General features: G+C 42.1%; 1 protein-coding gene across 1 annotated transcript in view; it reads left to right on the top strand.

Moving 5' to 3' along the window:
- Positions 1-1,281: 1,281 nt before the first annotated feature.
- The window catches only part of PTGER3 (prostaglandin E receptor 3), a 79,228-nt gene continuing 64,627 nt past the window's right edge, over positions 1,282-15,882 (top strand). The window contains exon 1 of the mRNA XM_035251876.3: positions 1,282-2,413. Within this exon, the coding sequence (XP_035107767.1) occupies positions 1,517-2,413 (897 nt within the window). The 5' untranslated portion in view covers positions 1,282-1,516. The remainder of the gene's footprint in view (positions 2,414-15,882) is intronic.

Below are 15,882 nucleotides of genomic sequence, written 5' to 3'. Positions count from 1 at the left end.
TAAATATGAGGAAAAATGAACTTTGCAATTATTTTTTAACATTTATTTCTTGAACAGCATGAAAAGGAAAAAAAAAAAAGACTTTCCTAAGGTTAGGGGAAAAGGATCTCACCTTTGATATTCATCTTTTGAGAGCAGTTATGGGATCCATGTCAGGAATACATGGTTCAAATAAGATGGGGGTTGAGAATTGCTGAGACTTCAAGAACATTCTTTAGCTTCTTGAGGTCTCAGTTACCCCCCTTTAAGGTGAATAATAATAGCAATAGTACCTTGGAGGATTTCTGTGATAAAATGAGAAAATGCTTGTGAAAAGTACATAACATATGGCTTACTGAAAGATGTTATGAGGCAAGCAAATATGCCTATTTTCATTCAATGTTTATTATGTCAAAGGCAACGTTTCCATAAAGATTAAGGCCTTCATAACATCTACGTATTTTTCTAGTTCTTATTGTATGAAGAAAAGAAGGATGGTTGGAGGCTTTGTAAGGAATACCTTTCTCCTCTACTCCCCTCTCACTCCCATAGGCTGGGAGCAGCTGATTTCACTACCTCAGATATGCAAACTGTGCCACCCTCCTGTAGCCACTTTGGCCCTAGCTGACTGATTTGCTGGGGTCAGAGGGCGAGGGAAGTGGGCAGGATTAGGCGAGGGGTAATAGATGGGATTTCTTGGGCCTGGAATTCAATCATCCAATGTATTTGTTTCCCTGTGTCTATTCTCTTAAGTCTACAGGCATTCTCTAGTAATTTTATAGTTTTTAGCTGCACCCCAGGAGACAGGACGGCTTGTCCGTTTTATAATCACTCAAGCAGAGTCCCAAAGCAGAAAAGAAAAAAGTTAACGATCACCTGTGCAAAGGCTTGTGTGGATTGCTTAAGGACAGGCGACTTACACTTTACCAAGAGTTACTAAAAACCTCGGGAGAAGGATCGGTCCCTGTAGGAGCGTTTGTGGTCGAAGATTCAGGAGGGCGAGCGCTGCTCGGCAGCTTGCCTGGGGTCCCCAAGCCCAGTGAGACTTACTAGCTGCTTGCCGCCCCACGACACTTTGGCAGAGAACTGGAGGAGGCGCCCAGTGGGCTCCGCGTCCGGCCAGGAGCAGGGCATTTCAGAGGAGCCCGTCTGGGGTTTTTCTCAACCCAGGCGTTCAGGTTAGGCAACCCAAGAGAGGCGCTCAGTTGCTTTGCACCCTCCTCCCACCTCGGTTCTGTCCACACCCACGGGCGCCCCGCCCCCTCGGCCTTATACAGGGGACCCGGCACCTCTGCGCGCCTCGGAGCCAGAGGTTTCTCGGAGAGGAAGTCGCGGGTGCCTCCGGGGCCAGTGAGCCCTGGCGCCGCAGCGGTAGCGGCCTCAGTAGCGGAGTAGGGCGGCGGCTGCGCCCCCACACCATGGAGGGCAGCCCAGCCCCAGCCGCGGTAGCAGCCGACCTCCGCCGCCGCCCGCGCCGCTACTGCCCCGTCCCGCTGCGGCTTTCTGGACGCCATCCCCTCCTCACCTCGAAGCCAACATGAAGGAGACCCGGGGCTACGGAGGGGGTGCCCCCTTCTGCACCCGCCCCAACCACTCCTACACTGGCATGTGGGCGCCGGAGCGCTCCGCCGAGGCTCGGGGCAACCTCACGCGCCCTCCAGGGTCCGGCGAGGATTGCGGATCGGTGTCCGTGGCCTTCCCGATCACCATGCTGCTCACCGGTTTCGTGGGCAACGCGCTGGCCATGCTGCTAGTGTCGCGCAGCTACCGGCGCCGGGAGAGCAAGCGCAAGAAGTCCTTCCTGCTGTGCATCGGATGGCTGGCGCTCACCGACCTGGTCGGGCAGCTTCTCACCACCCCGGTGGTCATCGTCGTGTACCTGTCCAAGCAGCGCTGGGAGCAGCTCGACCCATCGGGGCGGCTCTGCACCTTCTTCGGGCTGACCATGACTGTGTTCGGGCTCTCCTCGCTGTTCATCGCCAGCGCCATGGCCGTCGAACGGGCGCTGGCCATCAGGGCGCCGCACTGGTACGCGAGCCACATGAAGACGCGCGCCACCCGCGCTGTGCTGCTCTGCGTGTGGCTGGCCGTGCTCGCCTTCTCCCTGCTGCCGGTGCTGGGCGTGGGCCAGTACACGGTGCAGTGGCCCGGGACGTGGTGCTTCATCAGCACCGGGCGAGGGGGCAACGGGACTAGCTCTTCGCATAACTGGGGCAACCTTTTCTTCGCCTCTGCCTTTGCCTTCCTGGGGCTCTTGGCGCTGACAATCACCTTTGCCTGCAACCTGGCCACCATTAAGGCCCTGGTGTCCCGCTGCCGGGCCAAGGCCACGGCATCTCAGTCCAGTGCCCAGTGGGGCCGCATCACGACCGAGACGGCCATTCAGCTCATGGGGATCATGTGCGTGCTGTCGGTCTGCTGGTCTCCGCTACTGGTAGGTAGTTCCAGGGTTGGGGGAAGTAGGGATGCGTGTGCGAGTAAGCGGAAACCTAAGAGTTCTGGAAGTAGCAGCACCTGCAGGGGCGTATTTGCAACCGCAGAGCGCTGGAGTGTCCTCTGCTCCTGCCCGCACTGTCTTGGGTACAGCTGCAGAGTGAGCTCCTCACTTACTCCCCGACTCGCTGAGCGCCTTCCAAGAGCCAGGACTAGCGTTAGGCACTGGTTATGCGCACATAGAGATCACATGGCTGCTCACATTATAGTCCGGGCGCAGGATATGTCATTAAAATGACACATATGCAGAGATAGAAGTTTGTCCTGGGTGCAATAAGAGCATCAAGGTTCACTTTCTCTTTCTCTTCCTTCCTTCCTTCCTTCTTTCTTTTCTTTTCTTTTTTCTTTCTTTCTTTCTTTCGAGTCTCGCTCTGTCACCCAGGCTGGAGTGCAATGGCGCGATCTTGGCTCACTGCAACCTCCGCTTCCCGGGTCCAAGCGATTCTCCTGCCTCAGCCTCCTGAGTAGCTGGGATTACAGGCATGCGCCACCACACCGGCTTATTTTTTGTATTTTTAGTAGACACTGGGTTTCACGGTGTTAGATGGTCGCGATCTCCTGACCTCATGATCAGCCCCGCTTGGACTCTCAAAGTGCTGATATTACAGGGTGAGCCACCGCGCCCTACCTAGGTTCACTCTTGATGAGGCAGAATGAAAGATGCGAGTTGCCTCCTCAGGCCTTTGGCATGGTGCTTGACCCTCTAGAAAGTGCCTGAACAACAGACTGGGGTTCGGAAGCCCAGCAGCTCCTTCAGGTCAGCATTTACTTACCCTTGTTGCAATCAAGCAGGATTGGCTATTCCTGAGATAGGAGGTAGGGGTTTCTTCATGTCCTAGTTTCTCACACCAGAGCAATGTGGAGGAGCAAGGGGTGTTTTCATAGGCTCCTTGTCCAACACCTGCCTTTACATGGTATTTTTGAGGTTTGTTTGTTTTTTGTCTGTGTTACTTTTAGCTAATAAGTGCTGTTTACTAATTCCTGAAGAATAGATGCTTACTTACTTAGGCCCTGGGGAGCCTGGGTAAACAGATGTTGCAGAAAGAGTGATCTGGTCACTGTCAGAAGGTATAACCAACTATATATATTATACAATCGTGGAAAACCTTTGAAACACATGAACACAGTTTTTTTTTTCTACTTGTGGTCTAATATATTACATACAATTTAGAGTTTTAACCGTCATCATGTGTACAGTTCAGTGGCATTAGGCATTAAATACATTGACTTTTTTGTGTGCCATATATCGTTTTAAATCCCTTGCATTTGAAAAGAGTAATGTAATTCCTTTCACCTGGTTTATATCTTGGAGCACAAACCTTGGCTCCAAATCAGTGGCATGAGAGGACAAGGAGAGTTATGTTGGGACCTAACTGCCCACAAGTCACTGCATGGTCACAGTTCTTTATTCCAGGAGTTGGAACTCAGGGTGATGTCATCACTACGGCTTATCAAAACCAGCACCAATTTTAGACATGCGGTATTTACTTCTACGGCTGAGGAATGAAGTAAATAAGTGGCCAACTAGGTAGGAAGAGTCTAAATAATAATCACTTTATTAAAGTGTGGCAATTAACATAACTAAAGGCAAACAGGGTATCTGAATTTTTTACAAGTGTCATTTGAGTCCCACATCTTTGAGTTTGCTGTATCACATGATTTATGTCCTAGGAGAAAACACAGTTAAATCAATTGAACAAAAAGCCCATACAGTTAATCAGACTTATAATTTATTGTTTGTATATTTTTTTAAGTCAAAGAGAAATCATATAGTGTGTTTTTTATTCAGACACTTTAATTCTAGTACCATGAGTACGGTGACCTCAGAAACAAAGTAGACCAATCTTGAAAACTGTAATTTAGGATGGCCAAACTCACTCTTTCAAGAAAGACTATATTTGAAACTAATCTTACTTAATTTCAATTTATTTTCATTCAGACAGTACTTATTGATTTGTAGCATTTACTGGGCACTTTATTAATTCAGTTATAAAAACATTAATTAAATTCAACATGTGATCATATCAAAAAGGAGAATTTGTTTTTGTGAGACAGAATCTCGCTCTGTCGCCCAGGCTGGAGTGCAGCGGTGAGAGCTCAGCTCTCTGAAGCCTCCACCTCCCAGGTTCAAGTGATTCTCCTGCCTCAGCCTCCCCAGTCACTGTGATTACAGGCACCAGCCATCACACATGGCTAATTTTTGTATTTTTAGTAAAGATGGGGTTTCACCATGTTGGCCAGGCTGGTCTTGAACTCCTGACCTGAAGTGATCCACCTGCCTCGGCCATCCAAACTGCTGGAATGACAGGCATGAGCCACCACGCCAGGCCTAGGAGAAATTTAAAGTTTCAAAATAGGAACTTTTTAAACAAAAAAAGTTTCCATCAGCTGGGCATGGCGGCTCACACCTGTAATCACAGCACTTTGGGAGGCTGAGGTGGGTGGATCATCTGAGGGCAGGAGTTCGAGACTAGCCTGGCCAATATAGTGAAACCCTGCCTCTACTAAAAATATAAAAATTAGCCTAGCATGGTGGCATGTACCTGTAATCTCAGTTACTTGGGAGGCAGAGGCAGGAGAATTGCTTGAGCCTGGTAGGCGGAGGTTTTCATGAGCCAAGATTGAGCCACTGCATCCCAACCTGGATGACAGAGCAAGACTCTGTCTCAAAAAAAAAAAAAAAAAAAAAAAAAAAACTCTTCAAATATCTTCAAAAAGATTTACTGTACAAAGTTGGAATTATTTCAAAGAAAAGAAACTGGCAAAGCTGCTTTCTTAATAGAGAACTGTAAGAATAAAAACACTTGAATTTAGTGAATTTAATTTTCAGAATATTAGTGTTAAAATGAGAGATTTTTTAACACTTTTTTTTCTAACTATGAGTAAAATATAGATTTCCTGTTAGCTTTTGTTAAGTTGAGTACAGGATACTATTCTAATTGTCCCAACTTCTTACTTAAAAGGACCCTGAGTATATCCTGGAAGGCTCTCATGAGTGTAACAAATATTCAGTTGTTACTGCAGGAAAACTTGGTAGGGCAGAAATACCATAATAAGAAAATGTCCCAACTGCTACAAGTTCCCACTACATAAATACTTAAACAGAGGTTTGTGTATCCTAAACGATAGTTTGTTTCCTTTTTCTTTTTCTCAGAGACTTTGCAAAATACAACATAAAATGTGAAATTAAGAGAGTACAGTGGGAAACAATGTCGCCATGATCGATGATCTACAGTTCTTAGTTACTGCTTATGTAAAGCATCATGTTGTCATTCTGCTGCAAGCAGCCAGTTGATTCAGCAATGCAATCTATTTGACTTTTGTCATTATTGGTTTATATTTTATGAACAATGCTCGCCATAGTTCAGTTTTTTGATATGATTGCTAAACTTCCAGCAGTGGGAATAACCTGAGGATTTTGTTCGTTATATTTTATGAACAATCCTCGCCATAGTTCAGTTTTTTGACATGATTGCTAAATTTCCAGCAGTGAGAATAACCCGAGGATTTTGTTCGAAAGAAGCCGTGAGTACATTTTGTACTTTTATAACTTGGCACTCCCAAACAGGTAGAATGTGGCTAATACTGTAAGCTATCTCAAAAACAGTAAATATAAAGCCAGTTATCAACATTGTGAAAAGTGAGGTATGAGCAACAGTTTCTCATCATCAATCTTAGAACTGGATAAAAGCAGCCTTAAAAACTGTTGCCTTTAATCTTGAACCAATGAATTCCCTGCTCAGTATCCACAAATCCAAACAGGGATGTTTCCGTTCAAGAAGATATTTCACAAAGTAGTTGTGATTTAGAATTTTTTTTTAGTTAGGGAATCACTGATTTATTTTGACAAGTGAAATTTGCCTTTAATATGCCACATGTGGTAGATACGTGTGATGAACTATTTTTCAGAAATAACGTTGTTTGACAGCACATAAAAATATTATTCAATAGCTAATCTCTTCTGCCTCTAACTTTCTGTGATATTCAGGATGTTGCTTCAGGGAAAATGAGTAAACATATGAATCCACATTGTAGGAAAATATTCTGTAATATTTCTCTTTAAAAACTCTGAAGGTCAATAAAATATTCTATGATTATAAAAGTGATTAATGTTATAATCTGTTCAGAAAAGCAGAATTTTCATATTTATGACTGAAATAGTTAAAGAACAATGGTACTTTGTTCCATTCAAAATAGTCAATCTGAATTTGCCAGAGTAGATTTCCAGGAAGAGGTGAAATGGCATAACTTGACTTCATGACTGACAGCAGTGTGTCCCAAAACCCAGCCCAGTGAGAACAAAGGGTGCACACTAACTAGATCAATGGGAATGATGGTTTGAAAATGTGCAAGAAGACAAATTTAGACGATTGAATGACAAGATGAGGACTTCGCTCTTTCGCCTGTAGGCAGTAGAACCTTCCTTTTGGGTTTTTGAGTAGGGAAAAGAGATTATTGGCAGAGTTGTAGGGTTTGGATAGATTTAAGCTGGAAAATGAGAATGTGAGATCAGTATGACTTGCTAAGGTTGGTTAGGGCCTTAGGATAGAAACAGTGAGAAGAGTTGAGTCAGAGAAGGAAACATAAAAGAGAACTGATGCTATTAGACATGGCTGATCTTAAGGAGTGATTGATTCAACAAACACTGAGTGTCTACTGTGTCTTATGAACTGTGATAAATGTGTTTCCATACATTGTGTCATTTAATTGCATCCTGTAAGATTTCCACTATTATCTACATCATGCAGATGAAGAATTTGAGTACAAAGAATATTGGAATCGTATTTCCAATTCAGGATATCTGATTTTGAATTTTAGTTTTAGTTATTGTTGTTGCTTATTTGTTTGTTTGTTTAGCATAGATAGAGGCCAGGAATTCTAATCCTAACAGCAGCAATAGGGGATTTATATATTCTCCTATCTATAAACACAGAAGTAGGACTAATAGACCTAGTATCTTTTCCATTTTTAGTATTCTCAAATTCTCTTCTCTGGGAGAATCATGGTTCAATGAACCAAAATGGGCAATTTGGAAGGGGAACTGTTTGGTAGATGCTAAATAAGGATGGAAATCCCTGAGTGACTGTACTTGTGAACACAGTACATATGGGTCGATGGTGGATTATCTAAATGATATATCCAGAATCCAATGTAACTTGAAGATTAATGAGATAAATCAGGGCTAAGAAGTGCAGATTTTGAAGTTTTGAGTTTGTCAAAAAGAGCCAAAAATTAAACACTTCTTAAGCCATCATCTTTGAGGAAATTCACATGGTCTGAAGTTGCAATATAATTGAGTCACTGACCTTTCTCTTTTGAAAAAGCTGTGAAGGTCAACAACTAAATTATAAAAGTTTCCATAGGTTTAGTTTTCTAGGCTACCACTCAGAACCATTCACTACAAGCATCTGTAACAGACTATAATTCATCTGAGGGTGCAGAGTGGTGATAGGTGAAGAATACTGGGTACTAAGTTTCAGTTTTTAGTTCCCTTGCACTGCAGGAAAGAAATGCAGGGAAATCCTTCCTAAATCTCTTTACATCTGTATAGCATTTTTGCAACCTGCTAGTGTTCCACATTTGTCTATTCATGCCTTGCAACTCTAAGATCTAGAATGGTAAAATGTCAAATTCTTACTCTCCTATTTTTTCCAATTCCTTTTCAAAGCGATAGGAAGGAAGTTTGTATTTCAAATCCTCCCAGTTATGCTTCTTGAGAATGATTAGACAATCTCTCAAGTCCTTTTCCCTAGAAAATTCCAACTTTCATAAAGATGGTAACTGATGAAGGAATCTAATTTGGGAGGGGGCATTCCTCTTATATCTTGTCCACTAAGCATATGACAACATTTTACTGTAAACTAGTACAGACAGTCTCCGGCTTAGGATTTTTCAACTTCACGATGGTGTGAAAGAAATGTACATTCAGTAGAAACCGTACTTGGAATTTTGAATGTTGATCTTGTATCGGGCTGGTGATATGCAGTGTGATATTTCCTGGTGATGCATGCACAACTCCCAGTCAGCCACACAAACACAAGGTAAGCAACCAGTACTCCACGGTGGACTGTGCTGCCAGATGATTTTGCCCAACTGTAGGCTACTGTAAGTGGTCTGAGCATGTTTAAGGTAGGCAAGGCTAAGCTATGATGTTTAGTAGGTTAGGTGTACTAAACGCATCTTTGACCTTACGATATATTCAACTTACAACATTTTCAACTTACAATGAATTTACCCAGATGCAACCCTGCTGTAAGTTGAGAAACATCTGTAATTGATTCTTACACAGAAATGACAGTTGGACAGCATATGACTGAGATACATACAACATGGGAGTAGCACTACAGAGTGGAAAATCTCTGTGAACTCCTGCACCCTGCTCTCTTTACACAGAACACTTCCCTCTCCATTTTCCATTGCCACTTTGCCCCTCAGCCATTCAACAGCATCTGTGAAGCACCCACCTCTCTTGGATTGGCTAAGATTTCGAGTTAGAAGCCACTTTCCAGCGAAGCCTTCTTTCATCCTCTCTAGGCTGTGGTTAGGTGCCCTGACCATTTTATCTCACAATACCTGCATGTCCCTCTTGTAGTCTGAGTCACACTTAATTGGAGACATTGATTTACTGTCTTTCCAATCTTTTCATTCTGCTAAGGGCAAGTACAGTGTCTGTCTTGCACATTATTTTTTTCCTAGAAATGATCATAATTACTTGCCACATAAGATCTGCCCAATACATGCTTATTGACTGAATACTGTATTTTTATTTATTTATTTTTTTGAGACAGAGTCTTGCTGTTGTGCAGGTTAGAGTGCATTGGCACAGTCTTGGCTCACTGCAACCTCTGCCTCCAGGGTTCAAGCGATTCATGCCTCAGCCTCCTGAGTAGCTGGGATTACAGGCATGCACCACCACATGCCTGGCTAATTTTTGTATTTTTTTGGTAGAGACGAGACTTCACCATGTTGGCCAGTTTGGTCTCAAACTCCTGTTTTCCTGTGATCTTCCTGCCTCAGCCTCTCAAAGTGCTGCGGCATTATAGGCATGAGCCACCCCCACGGCCTTGACTGAATACTTGAGCAACCAAATCAGAAGACAGGGTTTGGTCCCATGTAAATAATTAATTAGTTTTTGACCTTAGACAATTCGCTTAATGTCTTTGTGAATCATTTTCTTTTCTTTTTTTTTTTTTTGGAAAACAGAAATAAAAACGTCTACTCAGTTCATTTCACAGTATCATAATGAAAACCAACAAAATTAATATGTGAAAATAATTGGGTAGCATACAGTACTATGAAAATGCTTTGTTACCGAGTCTTGTAGCAAGCTGGGAATATTCCTCCCATATTAGGAATACTACTGTGATGTTTTACTGGATAGTAATGTTGACTCTTGTGTTGAGATAGATCTTTCCCTTAGTAAACTGGAGAAAAGAGGCAAGTAGTGTTTCACAGCTTGATTAGTTATAGTTGACTGGGGAAAAAAATGTGGTAGGGAATGCAACTTTCAAAAACAGAAAGAAAGAAAAATGGTAAACCACCTGTGCATAATTCATCCCTTCTTCCCTCCCCCTGCTGCCATCTCTGCTCTGCATTCTCTCAGCCCTGTAATTTATTCCTTTTTACAGCTTCTAGTTAGCTCTCTAACTCCAAAACACACTGATCCCATTTCCCCTTTCCCTTACATCTGAGGGAGAAGCTAGTACCTTGTGTCCTGAAGACCTCTGACACAAGTCTGGAATGCTCGTTTCTGCTCTACGGCCCTAAGAAGGGGAGGACTCCCCTGCAGTGAGCTGCTCCCCTCCCCACCTAAATAGTCATTCCTCTGTGTTGGGGTTGAATGTGGGTCTTGCTAGCACCCACATTGTCTCGTGTGAGCTGTTTCCAGTCAGGTCTTCTTCCTGTTATCCTATATGTGCACAAACCTGTTGTGAACTGAATCTTGAGTTGAATTAATTGTGCATCTAACTGTTGTCTAGGATCAAGACATTCTGCAAACTTTCTGAGAGAGTCTCTCCCTCGGTTGTCTTTATCTTTTCACAGGTAATTAGGAATGTTGGGGCTGAAAAGAACCTCTGCTGCTGACTGACAGCCCAGAATTGAATTGACACAAGCCTTAAGTCAGACCAAAGTGTGTGAATCAGAGCTGTAAACTGCTTCACACAGTCTGAGCAGGTCCTGACAGCACATTAATATTATTTGCAGCCTGCAAAGAGCACAAAGTGTTATTTTCCTATGCAGCAGCCCTCCCAGATATTCTATGGGACAACATTTATTAGGAGGACATTTCAGTGACTCATGTGGGTGCTAACTTAAAATCTATATATTGTTTTAGCAGAACTGATTTTATGATAGATATTTGAAGCATCATCAATCTAAAATGAAAAATGGTAGCAGAAATGGAAGTGGAGGCTTGATTATTCACACTTTATGTTTAAAAAAAAAGAAAGCACCTACTAATTTAAATAAAAGTCATGCAACATAAATACAAGATAAATTTTCCACCAAATACCATCATTATTTTAAAAACTGAGTAAAACAGAAACAAAAAGTCATGTTGGAACTGGAAGCCCATTTATTTCAAACAGTAATTGGTCCCCAAATAGTAAGTGTAATTTTAAAAATATGCTTTTCACTAATTTTTTATTTCCTGAAAGTAAATTTGATTTGTATATCTTTTTGTCTTTCTTTCTGAATACATCATTATTGTCATTTTCCATGGTTGAGAATATGCTGTTATCGTGATTCATAAAAACTTGGAAAAAGAAGTATGTTATTTATGTTGAAATGATGAAAGAGTGATTGTAAAAGATAAGAATCATTCTGAGAAAGTCACAAGACAGTAAAGTGGAGCTCTAATTGCTGTTTGATGTATGAAATTTCATTGGTAACATCTTGCTACGAGCAACCTTATTTGGGTTAGAGCTTCTGGCAGATCACACACTTTCGTATTTCCCCAAATAGAAGAATGCCTCAACAGCCAGCTCTTTAACCACAGGGTAGCATCAGTGATTAAGTGACCCCTGACTTGTGAGGACTCCTCTTTGCTTCATAAGAAGAACAGAAGAAATTTGTTGAAGAAGCAAATGAGGGCCACAGGAGAATAAGACACTGGATGGCAAGAGACCTGGGTCTGGTCATGGCTTTGTCATGTGATCTAAGTCACTTTATCTTGCTGGACTTCCCTTTCCTCATCAGTGAGATAAAACGATGAACAACTCTAATCTTCCTTTCAGTTCTCACTTCCTGTGCCTCTAAATAGATTAAATAGCCCCTATTGGACATACTATTTCAGATACATGGGGGAAAATACCTTAAGATTTAATGGGAAGAAGCATAGAAATGTATGCAAGTGGACAAAATGGATCTTACATTCTTTTATCCAATGCTTCTATAAATATTTATTGAGAGCTTGTTATGTGCCTGGCACTCTCATCACCCTGGCAATACAGTGGTGGCCAGCGCTGATTCATGTGGCCATACAGGTTGAGCAATTACATTGCTCAAGAGGGTGCTATTCACATTATATTGTAAGATAATGACAATCTTTGGAGTTGAGCAGCATGCAGTCTGTGCAGCTCTTCATGGTAGCCTTGATAGTAATCCAAACAGAGCACTATCTTCCTTCATGGAGCTTTCGGTCTACTAAGGTAGAAGACAGTAGATAAACAGTCATTCCAATAAGCAAATGTAACCAGTCTGATGAGTCTTACTGTGGTTGCCCTTACTGACACACAAGAGCTAGGCCTCATGTAGGCAAGACAGTGCTGGTCCACTGCTGCATGATTGCTCGAATGGAACATGCCAGGCCCCAATTGTACTGGGTCTGTGCTTGGGCTCCATAATTAGGGAGCGCATTAATTCACACGTATGACCCCAGCCGTAATGCTCAGCTGCAATTCTCCAGAGCACAACCACTGCTAGAGTGAGTATATGGACTCAAAGGGCTGCTGGCCTCAGGCCATATGCTGTTCTAAAATCAGTCTTCCCTCTGGGGTCATTAGGCTATGGGTGGTACTCAGATTACCTCCTGACAAATTTATCTTTCCCTCACTTTTACTTTTTAATTTATTTATTTTGAGACAGTGCCTTGCTCTATCACCCAGGCTGCAGTACAGTAGTGCGATCATAATTCACTGCAGCCCGAGTGATCCTCCAGCCTCAGCCTCTGAGTAGTAGTACTATTAGGTGTGCTATACCCAATTTTTTCCTTTCAATAAGTTTTCTTTTAAGGCTTTTATGTCTTTTCCTTGTAGTGAATGTGGCCAAATACACTCTGCTTCATGTTTCTTGGCTTCAGATCTTGAGAGAAGAAGTTCAGTGTCTTGGTCTTTTCTTTCACAGAAGGCGCTGAGCCCCTTAAGTACCATCTACCTCTTCCCAAGTGACCAGCTATACCACAGAGCGTTGTGTGCGTTTTCCTTTGTTATACCACACAATTTGCACTATGTAAAGCTAACGTATCAAAATTTACCAAAATAAGTAATTCTTCTGAAACTTCTGCTCCAATGTAATTTGCTCTGCCCACTTGACCAGAGAAGTGCAGATGGATGCTGGCATACCTTTTTATACATCAAAAATGAGCACTTTATGAAGGCAAGAGAAAAGTGCTTTGGGAGAGTGTCAAAGATCTCCTGTTGATGCATTGGGGTTAGGGAGGGCATCTCTGAAAAAGGGTCATTTACGATAAGTCTTAAAAGATAAGACTTCACACACCAGGGTCTATTGGGGGATAGGGAGCTAGGGGAGGGATAGCGGGGGTGGGGAGATTGGGGAGGGATAACATTAGGAGAAATACCTAATGTAGGTGACAGGGGGATGGAGGCAGCAAACCACTATGGCATGTGTATACTTACGTTTAACAATCCTGCAAGATCTGCACATGTACCCTAGAACTTAAAGTAAAAAAATAAAAAATAAAAAGACTTCAAGGAAGAAAGAGCAGGATGTGAAGGTGTCAGTGTAGGAATACACTGGAAGCATTGGAGAAACTGAAAGAAGGCCAGACGGATGGATTAGAGTGAATAAAAGGGAGAGTGCCTGCAAGGCCAGCTGGAGAGGTAGGCAGGGCCAGGTAATTCATAACATTGTCATTCTTGTTTGCGAGTTTAGATTTCTACCACAAGTACAATGGAAAACAACTAAAAGCTTTAGGGGGGTGATTTGATCTGCTTTATGTTTTAACAGACCACTCGAGGTTGCCTAATGGATTAGATGGGTGGAGCGTCAGAGCCCTCCAGGACTGGGGCAGATGGAGATGTAGAGACATTAATAAAAAGAAAAACTTTTTTCCTCAAATGTTGCTTTAAAAAAAAGAGTGGGAAGTAGCTAGGCCTAGAATTGGTGGGAGAGGGAAAGTGGCAGTGGGTCTGTGCAGATGATACACCATGGAAAACATTGAACTGGGTGGGCTGGGAATGGTAAGCAGATCTGTTTTTGTAGAAGTACATTTGAGAATGTCAAGAAATACAGATTCAGTCAAATAGAGACTGAAGGAAGAGGGAGAAACACATAAGAATATTGCTTAAGATTAGGAATGAAAATTTGTATTTCATTTTGGGCAAGTTGTATTGATTTTCTGTACTGTTCTATATTTGTAAAACAAGAGAGTGGGCATTATAAAATCTGAATTCTCAAAGGTCATTTAGGAAAACAACTCATCTAATAGTTGATGTCTTTCTAGAATATTCTTAGTGAAATTGTTTCAGCTGTGTTTGTTTCCACTTTACTGAACACCCTTACTAATAGGAAATTTCGTACCAGGCTCTTTCTCACACATACTTTTCTTTATTTTTTGCAATAACTCTATGAAATAGGCATTCTTGTCTCCAAAGTTATAGATAATGAAAAAACTAAAGCTGAGAGGAATTGAGAGATTCCTCAAGGTAGCAGAGCTGTTAAGTGGACAGTCTGGGATTGACAGGCCAAGCTGTTTCCTACGTGCCATGATGCCTTAGAATACCCCATTCATCTTGAGCTGTTCTTTCTTTTTTTAAAAAAATATATATTTTATTGCATTTTAGATTTCGGGGTACATGTAAAGAACATGCAAGATTGTTACATAGGTACATACATGGCAATTTCTGCCTTCTTCCCCAGCTGTTTTTTCTATTGGAAAAAAATCACTTCCCTTGTTTTGACTGAGTCAGAATCTGTCCTCCCTTTTGCTTCCACCCTTCGATGCTAATACAAGCTTTTGGATTGGTTAGAACAATACTAAATTTATTTCTATTTTATTTTTTTATCACAAAGATTATATTTTTTACTGAAACTTAGTCACTGCATACATACTTTATTGCACAAGTTATAAGTGGATCAACAATTATATTAGCAATGTAAGTTCATATGCATTTACATGCAACAACTGCCCTAGATTCTGGTGCATTTTGTGCCAGGCACTTTACTTTGTAAATATGGGAAACATAAAGGGACTTTGCTACTTCAGTTCATGTGAACGAAGAATTATATATATCATCTTATAAAATACCTGTTATGTCAAACCCAGGGAAAAAAATGACAAAAGGAACACACACACACACACACACACACACACATATTTTTATTTTTATGGTACTTTAGGTTCTGGGGTACATGTGCAGATCATGCAGGGTTGTTGTATAGGTACATACATAGCAATGTGGTTTGCTGCCTCCATCCCCCTCTCACCTATATCTGGCATTTCTTCCTATGTTATCCCTCCCCAACCTCCCTACCCTCTGCTGTCCCTCCCTTAGTCCCCCCAACAGACCCCAGTATGTGATGCACCCCTCCCTGTGTCCATGTGTTCTCATTGTTCAATACCCACCTATGAGTGAGAATGTGTGCCATTTGATTTTCTGTTCTTGTGTCAGTTTGCTTAGAATGATGGTTTCCAGATTCATCCATGTCCCTACAAAGGACATGAACTCATTAAAAGAAAATGTAGTGATAAAAATGTTAGATTAATTTCATGTTCTTAGGGAACTAGCATTCTAGGAAGGAGAGAGGCAATAACAAAATAAACAAGAAGTCAGATTGTGATAAATACCATTAAGAAAATAAAGCAGTGTACCAGAATAACCCAGAAGCATCCTTCTGGCAGCGATGTGGAGCTCAATTGCAGACAGGCACTAATGAGAGCAGGGAGATCAGCTAGAAGGCTGTTGAAGTCATCCAGGTGAGAGGTGGTGACAACTGGGATTGGAGCAAAGAAGTGCACATATTCACATGGTGTTTTGGGGACAGAGTTTACCAGACATTCTGGAATTTATTTGGTCACTATCCTATGGCTCTGACAAGAAATAGGGCTCTCTCTGGGCCTTTGGTTTTGAGGTGGACAGCTATGTACATAGGGCTTTCCATTTGGCTCCCCAAGATGGAAGTGACTGCTCTAAGCTTACACAACTAGGAAGGAAGAGAATTAGGAGGTAA

This window comes from Callithrix jacchus, chromosome 7 (assembly GCF_049354715.1).
Source record: "Callithrix jacchus isolate 240 chromosome 7, calJac240_pri, whole genome shotgun sequence".
Classification (NCBI taxonomy): domain Eukaryota; kingdom Metazoa; phylum Chordata; class Mammalia; order Primates; family Cebidae; genus Callithrix; species Callithrix jacchus.
The sequence above is the reverse complement of the archived record's forward strand: the minus strand, read 5'-3'. Positions and strand labels throughout refer to the sequence as shown.